Source organism: Leuciscus leuciscus, assembly GCF_965113295.1.
Source record: "Leuciscus leuciscus genome assembly, chromosome: 3".
In the NCBI taxonomy this organism is placed as follows: Eukaryota; Metazoa; Chordata; class Actinopteri; order Cypriniformes; family Leuciscidae; genus Leuciscus; species Leuciscus leuciscus.
The window spans coordinates 51923939-51942868 of record NC_138727.1 but is presented as its reverse complement, the minus strand read 5'-3'; the positions used below and the strand labels follow the sequence as shown (position 1 = coordinate 51942868).

General features: G+C 39.2%; 2 protein-coding genes across 2 annotated transcripts in view; both read right to left on the bottom strand.

The window, feature by feature from the left end:
- LOC309493630 (uncharacterized protein) overlaps nucleotides 1–18930 on the bottom strand; it is a 456302-nt gene that overhangs the window by 17904 nt on the left and 419468 nt on the right. The window contains exons 20-23 of the mRNA XM_082162775.1: nucleotides 18309–18683; nucleotides 18168–18224; nucleotides 8631–8999; nucleotides 8490–8546 (exon numbers count right to left, since the gene is read on the bottom strand). Of these exons, the coding sequence (XP_082018901.1) occupies nucleotides 8490–8546; nucleotides 8631–8999; nucleotides 18168–18224; nucleotides 18309–18683 (858 nt within the window). The remainder of the gene's footprint in view (nucleotides 1–8489; nucleotides 8547–8630; nucleotides 9000–18167; nucleotides 18225–18308; nucleotides 18684–18930) is intronic.
- The window catches only part of LOC309493644 (uncharacterized protein), a 78151-nt gene that overhangs the window by 53244 nt on the left and 5977 nt on the right, over nucleotides 1–18930 (bottom strand). The gene's annotated exons all lie outside the window — the stretch shown is intronic.

Here is an 18930-nt window from a genome sequence, read left to right as displayed (position 1 = left end):
ACAGCAAGAGAAAATATAATCAGATGCTGTAAGCTGATTGATGATAAGAATATAATCATCCTGTATTGGCTTAACTCAATGATATTATGTGGGAGGTATATACGGGTAGTATGTTATTAACTCTGTTTTATTGTTGTGATTCTACAGCAATAGAATTTAATCAGAACATCAAACAATTTTTAACACACCATTTACATATTTTGAGCTCCTGTGAGTTTTACTCACAGACATCAAGAATCAGCATATGAATCTCAACAATGGTGACATGCTTCATGGTGCAATGCATTCTGAGTGCATCATGCGAAACTTATCCATGGCTCCCAGAATGCATTGCACTGTCACCATTGCATGTCACCATTGTTGAGATTCATATGCTGATTCTTGATGTCTGTGTGTGAGTAAAATTCACAGGAGCCCAAAATATGTAAATGGTGTGTTAAAAATCGTTTGATGTTCTGATTAAATTATATTATTCCCTTGCTATAGAATCACAACAATAAAACAGAATTAATAACATACTACCCATAAACCTCCCACATAATACCAACGAGTTAAGCCAATATATGATGATTATATTCTTATCATCAATCAGCTTACAGCATCTGATTATATTTTCTCTTGCTGTTCTCACCATAACAAACAGATACAGCTGCCTGAGAAAAACAAATGTCAAAAAGTCAAGAGACTGACTAAAGCACACACTGATCGCCACAATGGTAACATCAAATCAAACTATTACTTTCAAATAAGTAATCAACATCTAAGCCTCTTCTTAATTCTTAATACGAACTTCTGTAGATGTCTGACAGAAATAAAGTCAGTCTGGTTACTAATAAGTGAAGCTGGTAATGCTGTTTGTGGAGTTGTTTAATGAGATCTTGAGAGATGTAATGTATTTTATCTTCAGTTGATTTCATCCAAGGCAGTGGCTGGAAGTAGTTCTTGTGTTTCTCTTTCCTTCAGTGATTCTGCTTGTTAACAGCAGGTGTTCTTCACTAATACAAAGTCATTATTCAATCACTTAATTATCTCATTACCTCCAACACTGATTAAGTGTTACATTAAACAGCTTGTAGTGTGCACACTAAGCAGTGTTCATTTCATCTGGGCAAATCCATGTGGGGCCTACATGGAAACTGGGTGCAAAACTGGCTGGGTCCCAGTTAGATAGCCCAAGTCAAACCCATTTGTGCCCCACATGGCTCTGCTGGCTGGGTTACCATGACGGTGAGAACCACATTTTTATATAAAGCAGTAAATGAACCAAGAACACTCAAACTAACTCAAACATAAACACACATAACTTTACTAACACAAAAACCCAACCATCTTGCTTAAATAACGCATAAATCAACCCCCAACAAACAAGTACCCATAATGCACCCAGCTGCTAGCGCTGACTGCCAGGTCATTACAATAACCCCCCCCCCCCCCCCCCCCCAAGAGGGTTAGTGTCCCCACAACCCTAATCTCCCACAACAAAATCCAACAAATGTCCCGGTCGGCGTCGAACACGCTTCGACCTCCCTGGTGTTCTACCCCCAGCGCCAGGCTCAGCCCTGAGTCCGTTATTGTCCATCTCGGCGCTGGGAGTGGATTTTGGGGAGCCTCTCTGGCTTCCATCAGTCTTTTGCTCTGAAACCAGTGGGTGGTATGGTGCCAACCGGTCCTTATGAAGCACCACCCGTCTACCTCGTCCTGGCATTCGGACCCGGAAGACAACCTCAGAAATTTTGTCCAGAACCTCCCCGGGTCCCTGCCAATGATGAGTCAGTTTTGGTGACAACCCCCGCTTCCTCTGGGGGCAGAACACCCACACTCTGTCCCCTGGCCCAATCATAGGCCCATGGGCCCGGGCATCGTATGCCCGCTTCTGGCGAGCTCCAGCGTCCTCTAGAGCCTCCCTGGCCAGTTGATGGACAGTACTCAGACGCTCCTTCAATTTTCTGAAGTAATCCAATTCTGGCCCACCAGCAATCTCCGGCTCGGGGGGCGACCCGAACACCAAGTCCACTGGTGTGCGGAGCTCCCTCCCAAACATCAGTGCCGCCGGTGTGCACTGACTCGACTCTTGAACCGCTGTCCTATATGCCCACAGGACCAGGGGCAGATGCTGGTCCCAGTCTCTCTGATGCTGACTGGTCAAAATGGCAAGTTGGGTGGCCAGGGTGCGGTTGAACCGCTCAACTAGTCCATCGCTTTGCGGGTGGAGGGGAGTGGTTCTTGTCTTCTTCACCCCTAATCGCTGACACACCTCACTGAACAGTCGGCTCTCAAAATTCCGCCCCTGGTCACTATGAAGTTCGTCCGGCACCCCAAACCGGGCGAACATCTCGTCCACCAGTCGCTGCGCCGTCGTGGAGGCACTCTGATCCGGCACTGCATACGCCTCTGGCCATTTCGTAAAATAGTCCATAGCGACCAGGACAAAACGATTGCCAGCCTCTGTAATGGGAAACGGACCCAAGATGTCCACCCCGATCCTCTCCATAGGCGCCCCGACTAGGTACTGCTGCAACGGCGCATGAGAGCGTTGGCTGGGTCCCTTCTGTGCAGTGCAAATATCACAGCAATGAACGTACAGCTCTGTATCTTGCCGACATCCCGGCCAGTAGAACCGCTGCCGCAGCCGCCGCACTGTCTTGGAGTTCCCGAAATGACCGGCTCCAGCTGCCCCATGAACCCAACGGAGGACCTCCGGCCGCAAAGCGTGGGGAACCAGGAGTTGCAGGCGGTCGATGCCCCCCCCCGGTGCCTGCCACCGCCTGTAGATCACGCCTTCATGGAGCTCCAGGCTGCCCCACTGGGAATGAAGTGTCTTGATCTCAGGCCCCTGGGAGGACACAGCTGGCCAGTCCGGACGGATTTGGGCCTCCAACCAGCCCCTCACCTTCACCAGAACTTGATCATTCGTCTGATGTTGCCTCAGCTGCTCAGTGGTGAATGGCTCCCCATCTTAATTTAGTCAAGCAAGTCTCAAGTCCTTAAATTTGCGACTCGAGTCTGACTCGAGTCAAGTCATGTGACTCGAGTCCCCCATCTCTGATGGCTACCATACAAAAACTTCAATTATTGTAAAATATCCTAATTTAAATAAAGTGTAAAAGACTTCAACAGACATTTTCATTAAACTTTAAAAAGTGAATCACTGCATGCATGATTTACAGTCAAAGATACTATTACTGTTAAATAAAGCAACATGCAGCAAAACTTCAGTGTTTCTCTGCTCATCCTGGACTGAAGCACAGACTCTACTCTTCAACACAATGGTGACACACAAACAGACAATACGAAACACTTTAAATCCCACTTTAAATTTTCTCCTCTGATTTTTTTATGATGTTCAAAGCGTTTCTAAGGCTACGTTCAGACTGTCCGTCCAAATCCGATTTTTGTGCATATCCGATTGAAATCCGATCAGAATTAGCTGATGTGAACAGCAAAATATCTAAATCTCCGGTTCTGTCGCTGCCACAGAAGACGCAGTAGTCCAGCGTGTCGGATACACATTTCCATGTTGTAATATTTAAATAAGACAACATCTGTATTGCAAACCCCTCCATGTTGCTGTTGTTGTATTTGGCGTATGCATACTAACACAACGTCATTGCCATAGAAAACTACCGGTTTTCTGTCAATACGTTAATATTCAGCCTATTATTATAATGCTGTATATAAACATGTGCAAAGAAAGAAGCTTTTAATAAATATTTTTTAACGTGCATGAATAAATCAAAACACCCACGTGACAGATTTAAGTTTCACTTTCAATCCGTGACCGACAGACAGAGGAGCGTCTTATTGGCGGCAAGGATTTAAATCTTTAACAATGTCTGGGATAAGAAAATCTAAAGTGTGGATCAGAAAGGATATTCTCCAAGGCTGGATTTACACAGCAAAATCCCCAGTGTTAAATCAACACTGCTCAGTGCAAATATGGTTCCACTCTACAGAGTGTTAAAGTAACACTAAAGTAGTGTTAAAGTTAATGAGATAATTAAGTGATTAATTGAGTGATGATTGAACATTAGTGATGAACACCTGCAGTTAACAAGCAGAATCACTGAAGGAAAGAGAAACACAAGAACTACAACTGACTTTTAGTCACAGCCTTAGATTAAATCAACTAAAGATAAAAAGAAGACATTGAATCTGTGAAGATCTCAGCAGAGGATGATTAAACAACTCCACAAACAGCATTACCAGCTTCACTTATTACTAACCAGACTGACTTTATTTCTGTCAGACGTCTACAGTTCTTATTGAGAATTAACAGAGGATTAGATGTTGATGTTTTAAAATCACCATTAAAAAATCACCATTATTGTGAACAGTGTTGCCTTTAGTTGTGCAATTTGACTCTTGACTTCTTATGGGAGTTTATGGTCTTTGTAACAGTGTTTACTTAAACACATAATTTGTTGCATGGAAAGCCAGAATCAAAGACAGTCAGGTGATAGGCCTAAAGTTTTCAACATCATAAAGTTTAAACATTTTATCATTGACTGAAAGTGGTTATTTGTTAGTAATATATATGTTTTAACAACATTGACTTCTTTCTTCAGATCAGACATCAAGCTGATTTTTATTTATTTTTTTATTACTGGGAAAGTAATCTTTGGACAAACACACAGACATCAAGAATCCACATATGAATCTCAACAATGGTAACATGCTTTGTATGCCGCAATGCATTCTGGGAGGCATCATAGTATAAGACGCTTGGCTCCCAGCATGCATTGCAGCATAAAGCATGTCACCATTGTTGAGATTCATATGCTGCTTCTTGATGTCTGTTTGTTCCAAAAAATGAAAAATAATATAAAATAATGATTTTCCCAAAAATTCGGCAATGTATATAAAAATGTCTGCTCTGTATCAAGAAAGGTGTAAGCTATTTTTTAATAACAAATGACAACTTATGATCAGGGAAAAGTTTAGTGAATCACTCTACTTTATAATAATGAAAACTAAACCACCTGAGCGCCTTTGTTTTTGGCATTCTTTGTAACAAATTATGTGCTTTGGTAAATACTGTTACAAAGACCAAATCTGTACTTAAAATGCCAAGATTCAAACTGCCCAACTAAAGGAAACACCGATCACCACAATGGTGGCCAAACATTTTAAAACATCAACATCTAAACCTCTGTTCATATGACAGAAATAAAGTCAGTCTGGTTAGTAATAAGTGAAGCTGGTAATGCTGTTTGTGGAGTTGTTTGCTCTGAGCAGTGTTGATTTAACACTGGGGATTTTGCTGTGTAGCATCAGGAAAACCACGATCGCACTTCTGCCGGCCAACGTTAACAAGTTGGTTTTCCACGGGACATTCTTTTAAAACGCTTAAAAGGCACTTTAACGTGGCTTAATTTATGTCAGTACACACTTTATTAAGAAACCATACTACGTGCAGATAAGCAGATGAACCCAGAATATGAACGCAATGTGTTCCTCCTATAGTAAAGCGTTTTCTTTACATAATTTGATATTTTAATTTAACTATTTTAGGAGATTAAGCCGTAAACGCTTTTCACGTTTTAGAATGTATTTTATCCGCGCGCACAATTTGAAAAGACTCCAACGGACAGACAGAGTGAACGACTGGATTTGTTCTCTCGATCAGGTATGGGTACAAGTGATTTCAAAACTTTTCAGCCAGTTCTAATTTGATTTTTGGATGCTGTGAACATTTTTAGCTAAAAAGACTGCCACCAGTTTAGCATTTATTGTTGTTTCTGCAGTTAAAAAGACAAAGTTGAAAATTCTGGCTACTATCGTTATTTTAATAATTTATTTATTTTAATTTTATTTATTGATCTGTCAGGGTTATCTAATCTAACTATTTGTGGCTTGTGTTTTGAATATATGTTCCCCTGCACTTTAGGCATTTTGCACACATTTGCTCCTCATCTTGTGACTTGATTCTGATTTATTTCGTTTTGTATTTTTATTTATAAGAAAGGTATATTCTGTTCTAATCTAATTCAGTAAATTAATTGTTTATTTTTCCGGTGCATCGATGTTGTGCTGTAGCCTACACTGTAAATGATTTCTGTTGTTTTCACAGCATTTTACTGTTTTTCTCAACAGTTTCTTGCTGTATAACCTATGTACAGTATGTTACTGTAGATTTGGTTACTTTCACAGTATTATTTTGTATTTTCAACAGTTATGTACTGTGCACACAGTTGACAGTATGTTACTGTAGATTTTCAATGCATTCTGGGAAATTATTAGTAACTGTAAATCTAAATGCAGCAGTGCAAACTGACCGCGAAAAACACCACACACAATTCCAGAAGTAAAATTGCTAGCCTACTAACGTTATCCTTACATAAAACATTTTCAGGACTGGGTGACCATTAACAGTCTTAATTTCTGTCAGTGGGGGGTGCATGAGAGCGCATTTGAATGAGTTTTTCTGTTGTGTCAGTGCATCGATAGAGCTGTCGTTTCTGCCGACCTGGAACTTCGTCATATGGTAGGCTAAGTAATAAATCTTAATATTTGTATGCATGGATTCTGGCTAACTTTAAAATTATTGTATGTATGACCAGGATTTAGATATTTAATTTAATTTATTTTCAACATTTTACTATAAGCTGTGTACAATATGATAGGCTACTCTAGGTTTCAATGTAGTTTGGGACATTTTTAAATTTAAATACAGTTGTACGAAATGACCGCGAAAAATAACCACAAGCTGCCGCTTTATGAATAACTCTTCAGTTCCCTGAGTAACGTTGAGAGCGCAGGCCTTTGCATCGCGTTGCTGTGTCTGTCGGCGAAATTTTCGCCATAAATATATGGTTAGTGTTGAATCTTTATATATTTTTTTATGCAAACTAAATAGTAGCAGGTTAATGTTAGTTTAGAAGAACTGCCCGCGGCTTATGTTCTATAACGCCTGTAACGTGGATTTCCTTCATGTTGATAGCTAGCCTACTTGATTTATAATTTTAATTTTATAAACATAGATTGCTTATAACCTCTTATAAGGTCAGAATGGTCTAATAATTGTGTTATTTACCATTTTAAGTCGGTGGAAGCGCCTGCGCGTTCATTATTTTATATATCATATGGTTGGGAATTGAAAATCGATCAATGTATCCTGAAATCGGATACCCAAGGTTAGGATTAGAATTATTGTTATGAAATTTAATTTCCGATTCCTCTTATTGATTTATTCGCGCTTATTTTTGTCTAAATCCGAATTTTCTTTTACACGTCTGTGAGGACCTGACCTGGCGATCTGCCAGGACCTTGTGCAGTTACCTCAGTCCATGTTCATTCATACACTTTTGTTACAAATTGATTTCTATTACCTAGTAACACCAATGGCTTTTTATTTTGCACAAGTGATGGTTTAGAGCTTATCCCCTATTGTGATGTGACTTATTACAGATGATGCTACATATTGTGATCACTCTTGATTCAGTTGGAAAATATATATATATATATATATATTGTGTTTACAGGTTTCTTGTCAGGATAAATCCTGAAAATTCGAAATGAACATCACAGTTCCAGGTGAGCAGAAAGAGTGGGAAGGTTGTTCGGAGGAAGACCATGGCCTTGAATCCACACGTTGCATCTTACATCAGGAACTTTGCAGAATATGATTGGAAAAATCATTAAGGTAAGAGTAATATTAGGGATGTGCAGCGGAGCCCATATCTGTAGAAATGATTTGTGTCTGAATCTGTATTTAGAAAAATCTAAAAAGGGTGGAAATGACTTTTTGCCTTCTCAATATTTATTACTTTAGCTTCTGATACAGGACATTTTATAGAGTTATTAGGATATTAGGACATTTTATAGGATATTCTCTTTTATAGAGTATTCGTTCGTTACCACAGAAAACCGCTTGCTACTAATGTAGTGTTTAAAAATACACAATAAACTTTGTTGTGCAGTTAAATCTTCAATTGTTCTTTTTTCTATTTCCCATTAACAGTTAAAATAATATTCCTACAGATTTTCTACATATTCTACAGGTTAAACAGTAGCACTATAAAAGTAATAAAATAACATTTCATAACTGTATAATACTATACAGTATTATTAAAAATCAACGGTGTAATACTGTGTTTTAACGTGGTAAAAAATTACAGTAAAATAATGTATTTAATTTTACAGTATGCTTAACAGTACTGTATTTAGTGTTACAGTAATTTTACTGTTGAATGAAATACAGCAACTACTGGATAATTGTTGCCAGTAAGTTACTGTTAATTTGACAATACATTTTTTACAGTGTACTTAGAGCCTGCTCGCACAGGTAATTTAGCCGATTTAATTTGATTTGCATGTGAAATGTAAATCCTGTCTGCAGTGTGGCCTTTCTGGAGTTATTTATGTTATTTCTTAGTTTTATTGATCCAAAATGTTATTATACATTTTCTTCTATATCTTTGTGTGATTTTCTGTACATTGCGGCTTTGAAATGTTAAAGCCCCGGGTGAGATGTGAGATGGTGAGATTACCAGGTGAGATGGTCACTGGTGTGACAGTTGTAGGGCCGGTGTTAATGCTGCCAGTGTCTGAAAGTTTGGATGAATAGTGATTAATGAACAGAGACACAAATATCCTGAATGTGTAGAAAGAGCTCATGTGAATATAATTACCTGCACAATATGCTGAATTGCAGATAGTTGGACTAACCAGCTCATAGACATAATAATTGCCTGGACAGGCTTTGACTTTAATGGGAAAAGACCCGAAATAGCAGCAGTAACTCCCAGCGTTACCGCAGACATCTCGAGTGACGACTCCATCGGATACTGTTGGGTGTCCTCCACGTATCCACAGTGGGATATCAGTGCCACAGCTGGACTGAGCAACACACGTGTCTGGGATATGAGCGCTAGTGTTGTTAATGAAGAGACGATACCAGCCGCTCCAGGAGACATGGTAGTCACAGTTTATGACTGAAGGATGTGTATTATTGATGGATCTCCATGGATTGTCGAGCACAGTGTAGTTGTAGCAGGGGTCTGCAGAGAGATAAACTTATGAAAACACCAATATGAAGTCATAGTCTAATTATAAATATGTTCATGAAAACACATTATATATATAGTGTATTATACATAGATTATATATTATAAATTAAATATATATCTTATAAATACATTATGAAAACACCAGTAAGTTATAGTCTCAATATAAATATATTTACAAAATACAATTTCCAAATCCAAAACGTGGTCACAATTTTTTAAAATAATTTTACATTTCCTGCATTTGCAAATTGTCACATATTTGTAAATCACCCTGAATTTGTGTGTAAATATTTTGGGTTGTTTTTTAACCCAAAATAAAAGGATGAAAAAAAAAAAGATTATCCCATTAGATGTGTTTTTAATCCGGCCAATCATAACAGGCCATTCTCATCCATACAGAGCGAATGAACGAGGGATGAATGAGAGATGAATGACGGATGAATGAGAGAGATGAATGAGAGATGAATGAGAGATGAAAGAGAGATGAACGAGGGATGAATGAGAGAGATGAATGACTGATGAATGAGGGATGAATGAGAGATGAATGAGAGATGAACGAGGGATGAACGAGAGATGAATGACTGATGAATGAGGGATGAATGAGAGATGAACGAGAAATGAATGAGAGATGAACGAGGGATGCACGAGAGATGAACGAGAGATGAACGAGGGATGAATGAGAGAGATGAATGAGAGAGATGAATGAGGGATGAATGAGAGATAAATGAGAGATGAACGAGGGATGAACGAGAGATGAATGACTGATGAATGAGGGATGAATGAGAGATGAACGAGGGATGAACGAGAGATGAATGACGGATGAATGAGGGATGAATGAGAGATGAACGAGAGATGAAAGAGAGATGAACGAGGGATGAATGAGAGAGATGAATGAGAGATGAACGAGGGATGAATGAGAGAGATGAATGAGGGATGAATGAGAGATGAATGAGAGATGAACGAGGGATGAACGAGAGATGAATGACTGATGAATGAGGGATGAATGAGAGATGAACGAGGGATGAACAAGAGATGAATGACGGATGAATGAGAGAGATGAATAAGAGATATGAATGAGAGATGAAAGAGAGATGAACGAGGGATGAATGAGAGAGATGAATGAGAGTTGAACGAGGGATGAATGAGAGAGATGAATGAGGGATGAATGAGGGATGAATGAGAGAGATGAACGAGGGATGAATGAGAGATGAACGAGAAATGAATGAGAGATGAACGAGGGATGCACGAGAGATGAATGAGAGATGAACGAGGGATGAATGAGGGATGAATTAGAGATGAATGAGGGATGAATGAGAGATGAATGAGAGATGAACGAGGGATGAATGAGAGATGAATGAGGGATGAATGAAAGATGAATGAGGGATGAATGAGAGATGAACGAGAAATGAACGAGAGATGAACGAGGGATGAACGAGAGATGAACGAGAGATGAACGAGGGATGATCGAGAGATGAACGAGGGATGAATGAGAGATGAATGAGAGATGAATGAGGGATGAATGAGAGATGAATGAGAGATGAACGAGAGATGAACGAGAGATGAACGAGGGATGAACGAGGGATGAACGAGAGATGAACGAGGGATGAATGAGAGAGATGAATGAGGGATGAATGAGAGATGAATGAGAGATGAACGAGAGATGAAAATAAGATGAATGAGAGAGATGAATGAGGGATGAATGAGAGATGAATGAGAGATGAACGAGGGATGAACGAGGGATGAATGAGAGAGATGAATGAGAGATGAACGAGGGATGAATGAGAGAGATGAATGAGGGATGAATGAGAGATGAATGAGGGATGAACGAGGGATGAATGAGAGATGAACGAGAGATGAACGAGAGATGAATGAGAGATGAATGAGGGATGAATGAGATGAATAAGGGATGAATGAGAGATGAATGAGAGATGAATAAGATGAATGAGAGAGGGATGAGAGAGATGAATGAGAGAGATGAATGAGAGGGATGAATGAGAGGGATGAATGAGAGAGATGTATGAGAGATGAATGAGGGATGAATGAGAGATGAACGAGAGATGAACGAGAGATGAATGAGGGATGAATGAGAGAGATGAATAAGGGATGAATGAGAGATGAATGAGAGATGAATAAGATGAATGAGAGAGGGATGAGAGAGATGAATGAGAGAGATGAATGAGAGGGATGAATGAGAGAGATGTATGAGAGATGAATGAGGGATGAATGAGAGATGAATGAGGGATGAACGAGAGATGAACGAGGGATGAACGAGATATGAACGAGAGATGAATGAGAGATGAATGAGGGATGAATGAGAGAGATGAATAAGGGATGAATGAGAGATGAATAAGATGAATGAGAGAGGGATGAATGAGAGGGATGAATGAGAGAGATGTATGAGAGATGAATGAGGGATGAATGAGAGATGAATGAGAGATGAACGAGAGATGAACGAGAGATGAATGAGAGATGAATGAGGGATGAATGAGAGAGATGAATAAGGGATGAATGAGAGATGAATGAGAGATGAATAAGATGAATGAGAAAGGGATGAGAGAGATGAATGAGAGAGATGAATGATAGGGATGAATGAGAGGGATGAATGAGAGAGATGTATGAGAGATGAATGAGGGATGAATGAGAGATGAATGAGGGATGGACGAGAGATGAACGAGAGATGAACGAGAGATGAATGAGAGATGAATGAGGGATGAATGAGAGAGATGAATAAGGGATGAATGAGAGATGAATGAAAGATGAATAAGATGAATGAGAGAGGGATGAGAGAGATGAATGAGAGAGATGAATGAGAGATGAATGAGAGATGAATGAGAGATGAATGAGAGAGATGAATGAGAGGGATGAATGAGAGAGATGTATGAGAGATGAATGAGGGATGAATGAGAGATGAATGAGAGATGAATGAGGGATGAACGAGAGATGAACGAGGGATGAACGAGGGATGAATGAGGGATGAATGAGAGATGAATGAGAGATGAATGAGAGAAGAACGAGGGATGAACGAGGGATGAACGAGGGATGTATGAGAGATGAATGAGGGATGAATGAGAGATGAATGAGAGATGAATGAGAGATGAATGACAGAGATGAATGAGAGGGATGAATGAGAGAGATGTATGAGAGATGAATGAGGGATGAATGAGAGATGAATGAGAGATGAATGAGGGATGAACGAAAGATGAACGAGGAATGAACGAGGGATGAATGAGGGATGAATGAGAGATGAATGAGAGATGAATGAGAGAAGAACGAGGGATGAACGAGAGATGAACGAGAGATGAACGAGAGATGAACGAGAGATGAACGAGAGATGAATGAGGGATGAATGAGAGAGATGAATGAGGGATGAATGAGAGAGATGAATGAGAGGGATGAATGAGAGGGATGAATGAGAGAGATGTATGAGAGATGAATGAGAGAGATGAATGAGAGGGATGAATGAGAGGGATGAATGAGAGAGATGTATGAGAGATGAATGAGGGATGAATGAGAGATGAATGAGGGATGAATGAGAGATGAATGAGAGATAAATGAGAGATGAATCAGGGATGAATGAGAGATGAATGAGGGATGAATGAGAGATGAATGAGAGATGAATGAGAGGGATGAATGAGAGAGATGTATGAGAGATGAATGAGAGATGAATGAGGGATGAAAGAGGGATGAATGAGAGATGAATGAGGGATGAATGAGAGATGAAAGAGGGATGAATGAGAGATGAATGAGGGATGAATGAGAGATGAATGAGAGATGAATGAGAGATGAACGAGAGATGAACGAGGGATGAATGACAGAGACGAATGAGAGAGACGAATGAGAGAGACGAATGAGAGAGATGAATGAGAGACGAATGAGAGAGATGAATGAGGGACGAATGAGAGAGATGAATGAGAGATGAATGAGAGATGAATGAGAGAGATGAATGAGGGATGAATGAAAGATGAATGAGAGATGAATGATAGATGAATCAGGGATGAATGAGAGATGAAAGAGGGATGAATGAGAGATGAATGAGGGATGAATGAGAGATGAATGAGAGATGAATGAGAGAGATGAATGAGAGACGATTGAGAGAGATGAATGAGGGACGAATGAGAGAGATGAATGAGAGATGAATGAGAGATGAATGAGAGAGATGAATGAGGGATGAATGAGAGATGAATGAGAGATGAATGAGAGATGAATGAGGGATGAATGAGAGATGAAAGAGGGATGAATGAGAGATGAACGAGGGATCAGAATCAGAATCAGAAAGAGCTTTATTGCCAAGTGTGCTTGCACCCACAAGGAATTTTTCTTGGTACTGAAGCTTCCAGTGCACATATACAAATACAAATACAACAAGAAACATATGAATGACAGAGACGAATGAGATGGATGAGAGATGAACGAGGGATGAATGACAGAGACGAATGAGAGAGACGAATGAGAGAGACGAATGAGAGAGATGAATGAGAGACGAATGAGAGAGATGAATGAGGGACGAATGAGAGAGACGAATGAGAGAGATGAATGAGAGATGAATGAGAGGGATGAATGAGAGAGATGAATGAGAGATGAATGAGAGGGATGAATGAGAGAGATGAATGAGAGATGAATGAGTGATGAATGAGAGATGAATGAGAGATGAATGAGAGAGATGAATGAGAGAGATGAATGAGGGATGAATGAGAGATGAATGAGAGATGAATGAGAGATGAATGAGGGATGAATGAGAGATGAAAGAGGGATGAATGAGAGATGAATGAGGGATGAATGAGAGATGAAAGAGGGATGAATGAGAGATGAATGAGGGATGAATGAGGGATGAATGAGAGATGAATGAGAGGGATGAATGAGAGAGATGAATGAGAGATGAATGAGAGATGAATGAGAGATGAATGAGAGAGATGAATGAGGGATGAATGAGAGATGAATGAGAGATGAATGAGAGATGAATGAGGGATGAATGAGAGATGAAAGAGGGATGAATGAGAGATGAATGAGGGATGAATGAGAGATGAATGAGAGATGAATGAGAGATGAACAAGGGATGAATGAGAGAGACGAATGAGAGAGACGAATGAGAGAGATGAATGAGAGACGAATGAGAGAGACGAATGAGAGAGACGAATGAGAGAGATGAATGAGAGACGAATGAGAGAGATGAATGAGAGATGAATGAGGGATGAATGAGAGGGATGAATGAGAGAGATGAATGAGAGATGAATGAGGGATGAATGAGAGGGATGGATGAGAGAGATGAATGAGAGAGATGAATGAGGAATGAATGAGAGATGGATGAGAGATGAATGAGGGATGAATGAGAGATGAATGAGAGAGATGAATGAGAGATGAATCAGGGATGAAAGAGAGATGAATGAGAGAGATGAATGAGGGATGAAAGAGAGATGAATGAGAGAGATGAATGAGGGATGAATGAGGGATGAATGAGAGATGAATGAGGCATGAATGAGGCATGAATGAGAGATGAATGAGAGATGAATGAGGGATGAAAGAGAGATGAATGAGAGAGATGAATGAGAGATGAATGAGGCATGAATGAGAGATGAATGAGATGAACGAGATGAACGAGATGAACGAGAGATGAATGAGAGATGAATGAGAGATGAAAGAGAGATGAATGAGGGATGAAAGAGAGATGAATGAGGGATGAATGAGAGATGAATGAGGCATGAATTAGAGATGAATGAGAGATGAAAGAGAGATGAATGAGAGATGAATGAGGGATGAAAGAGAGATGAATGAGAGAGATGAATGAGAGATGAATGAGGGATGAAAGAGAGATGAATGAGAGAGATGAATGAGGCATGAATGAGAGATGAATGAGGGATGAATGAGGCATGAATGAGAGATGAATGAGATGAACGATAGATGAATGAGAGATGAAAGAGAGATGAATAAGAGATGAAAGAGAGATGAATGAGAGATGAATGAGAGATGGATGAGGGATGAAAGAGAGATGAATGAGGGATGAATGAGAGATGAATGAGAGATGAATGAGAGATGGATGAGGGATGAAAGAGAGATGAATGAGGGATGAAAGAGAGATGAATAAGAGATGAAAGAGAGATGAATGAGAGATGAATGAGAGATGGATGAGGGATGAAAGAGAGATGAATGAGGGATGAAAGAGAGATGAACGAGCAAAAACGTTGGGTGCTCGAGCAAAGTGCCCTTTTTTTTCCAAGGCAAAATTTTCTCTCCTTTTTTGTAATTAAAGGCCCTTTTGTGGATGCCTGCCCAATCTAACTATTAGTAAAAATTAATGAATAATAATTTAGCCGTAAATAAAATGACCCACCTTTCACCTGACGAACTCAACCGGGACGATTCCTCACGCTGCACGCGCATTTTTAAAATTCGCGCGGCTACGCGCGCTACCACAGGATATCTTCAACTCTGCGGCTGCTGGTAAGTGGTGTTTCATTCTCAGCGAAGTGCTTATGATGTTTGTTTACTTATTATTATTATTTTACAAGAACGACGTGAAGAGAGCATGCAGAAATGTTGTTTACATTGCTGTCTGTGTGTAGGCTGTAGAAGTTACGTTAGCTTGCTGTTTAGGGAGAAAAGTTTCACGGGTGTCGAGGGGTCTGGTCTTTTTATGTTATTTATACTTTAAACTATTATTATTATTACAATATTTATTTAAAAAACGTAGAGTGCCTTAAAAATGATCACAACACTGGTAAGACTTACCAGTATCTTATGTTTTGTGTGCAGCAGCCTCTGTGAACATCTCCCCTAACAGCCTGGGCAGAGTCAGCTTTACAGCAGGTCAGTGAGCTAGTGAGCCAGTTCCAAACACTGTCAGCTATCTTTACATCTTGTCATGGTCACATAAAAATGGTTTAATCAGCTAATATATCTCCTATATGTTTGTTTTAATGTCTACAGTCTCAGATCAACTCCAGCAGTATCATCATCATCATCATCATCATCATCATCATCATCATCATCAGCAGCAGCAGCAGCAGCAGCAGCAAAGGCAGCAAACTCACTTAAGGACTTTAGTAAGAATTTACCAGAAACAGGTATCACATTAATGTTAAAAATATTGTAAAGTATTCATTGCTGTATTTTTTTCTGTTTGCTTTGTTTTTATTTTCATTGTATAAATGTAACTCTTGTATTTTTGTAAATCTGTTTATGCCATGAAAGTAGCCACAGATGCTGACATGGCATTAAATAAAACTATACTGTACTGTACGAAACGTGGGCCACGTTGATTTTGTCCTACACAGTTTACTATTACAGCTGTTCTTTATTATTCTGTAGGCTATAACAGAGAAGGAAAAGCCATCAGGTTGGGGCAACTTAAGATACTTCAGTTTCTAATCCCAGAGTTATTAATATGTACACATAATTATTAAAAAATTTTAACTTTTAAACTTAAAATTAGTCTTTCCTGTTTCTTTTTCAAAACTGCATCAATGCATTTGCTGCCGTATCGATACAGAATCATCCATATTTATATATTGCTGTATTGATATTTTGAGCACAGCCCTATTTAAAGCCTTGTTCCATGTGCCCCCTTTTATACTTTGAGCACCTGCCCCTCCAGAGGTCTCTGCACGGCCCTGGAGATGAATGAGGGATGAATGAGAGATGCTGATCAACATCTAAATGAAGCAGAATTTCTATATTTTATAGTTCTTTATCATTAAAAACACAAGGACTGTTTCTGACTATGAATTGTGGAATATTCAGAGCTACTGTACAGTGAATGACAGCCAGACACTCCTGAGAACAATCTACAGGTTTCATACATTTCTATAAATACATTTCCAGGACTTTTGAGGCAAATATTCATAACCAAACCCTGCATGAAATGTCTGTGAATACATGCAGAATAAGAATAAAAATCCATGTTCAAATTCACCACAGCAAATGAACGATAACCCAGGCTCTTGACAATTGTTAAGTTACTTTTTTTATCAGCCATTTTAAAAGTTTTCAGAAAACTTTTCTACATTGGTAAATCAGATCAACATGGCAGCTTTAATGTCCAACAACTGCTTTTTCTGTCATTGTTGACTTACAGAATTGAAGCAATATTGAGAAGTATTAAACTCAGCTGAAATGATAAAGATTGATTGTAACTCTATTGCTGTGTTTCAGATGCTGAATGATGATGTCAGAGTTTGTGGAAATAACACTGTCATTGCTAACTTTGTTTAAAACTTGTTTAGTGTCGCTTATACACTCACACACATCAACATTCGGCATATGAAACACAACAATGGTGACGTTTTCTGAAAACTGCAAAGACTGAAACAAAAGAGACTTAAACATCAAGTGTCACGAGCACAACTAAAGTAAACGCTGATGGAGATCAATGGTGACGTCAAACGAAACAATCATTCATCAACATCTAAACCTCTGTTAATTCTCAGTAAGATCTTCTGTAGACGTGTGACAGAAATAAAGTCAGTCTGGTTAGTAATAAGTGAAGCTGGTAATGCTGTTTGTGGAGTTGTTTAATCAGATCTCCAGAGAGTGAATGTCTTTTATCTTCAGTTCATCTAAGGCTGTGTCTGAATAAAGTTGTAGTTTGTGTTCTTATTACTCTCTCTTTCAGTGCTTGTTCACAGCAGGAGTTTGAACGATTGTTTCAGGAACATCACACTAACCTTCAAATAACATTTTGGACATTTGTTAAATGGACATTTTTCACGTTCCCAGAACCAACTCTGAATATTGGAGAACGTTCTTGTAACTAAACTCTGTTTGCTGGGAAGCTTTATGGTTTATTATAAAATAAACATTTATTTAAATAACGCTGACACACGAGCAAGACATACAATAATGACCCTGAGAAATCACTGTATGGATTAACAAATCATTTGGAGAGAACAATATGTTGCTACTGTATTTTCTACAGTAAAGTACTGGCAACAACAGCTGGAGTTTTTAATTATAGTGATGTGTGACACACACACATCTATCCAATGATACAGAGCGGCGTTTCCTAAAAGCATCGTAAGCCTAAGTTGATCGTAGAGATTGTGTCAGTTGTTCTACGATCAACTTAGGCTTACGATGCTTTTGGGAAATGCAGCCCTGATCTGTAGCCTACATACATTAGAAAACATTCAGAAAATAAGCCAATAGAGACACAGTGTGTAACATTACCAGGTGAGATGGTCACTGGTGTGACAGTTGTAGAGCTGGTGTTAATGCTGCCAGTGTCTGAAAGTTTGGATGAATAGTGATTAATGAACAGAGACACAAATATCATGAGTGTGTAGAAAGAGCTCATGTGAATATAATTACCTGCACAGTATGCAAGATTGCAGTGAGGTGGACTAACCAGCTCATAGACATAATAATTGTCTGGACAGGCTTTGACTTTAATGGGAAAAGACCCGTAATAGCAGCAGTAACCACCATCATTACCGCAGACATCTCGAGTGACGACTCCATCTGTTACGGTTGGGTGTCCACCACGTATCCATAGTGCGATATCAGTGCCACAGCTGTACACAGCAACACATGTGTCTGGGATATGAGCGCTCAGGCCGTTAATGAAGAGACGATACCAGCCGCTCCAGGAGACAGACGTGTCACACATGTAGTATGAATGTAAGCCATATGTATTATTGATGGATCTCCATGTATCGTTCAGCTCAGTGTAGTTGTAGCAGGGGTCTGCAGAGAGATTAGCTGTTATGGAAATATATTAAGAAATTAACAAGTTTCTGAAAAACATGTTTTATTACAAAATGTAACGAATTCATTTCGATCCACAATATTTTTTCAAATGCATTTATAGGATTATTTAAACATCAACACGTTACACACCAGTATAATCATGTACATATTATTATTATTACTATTTTTTAAAGATTTTATTTCCATTTTCTTGGTCTAAAAATTACCATTTCAAAATTACCAT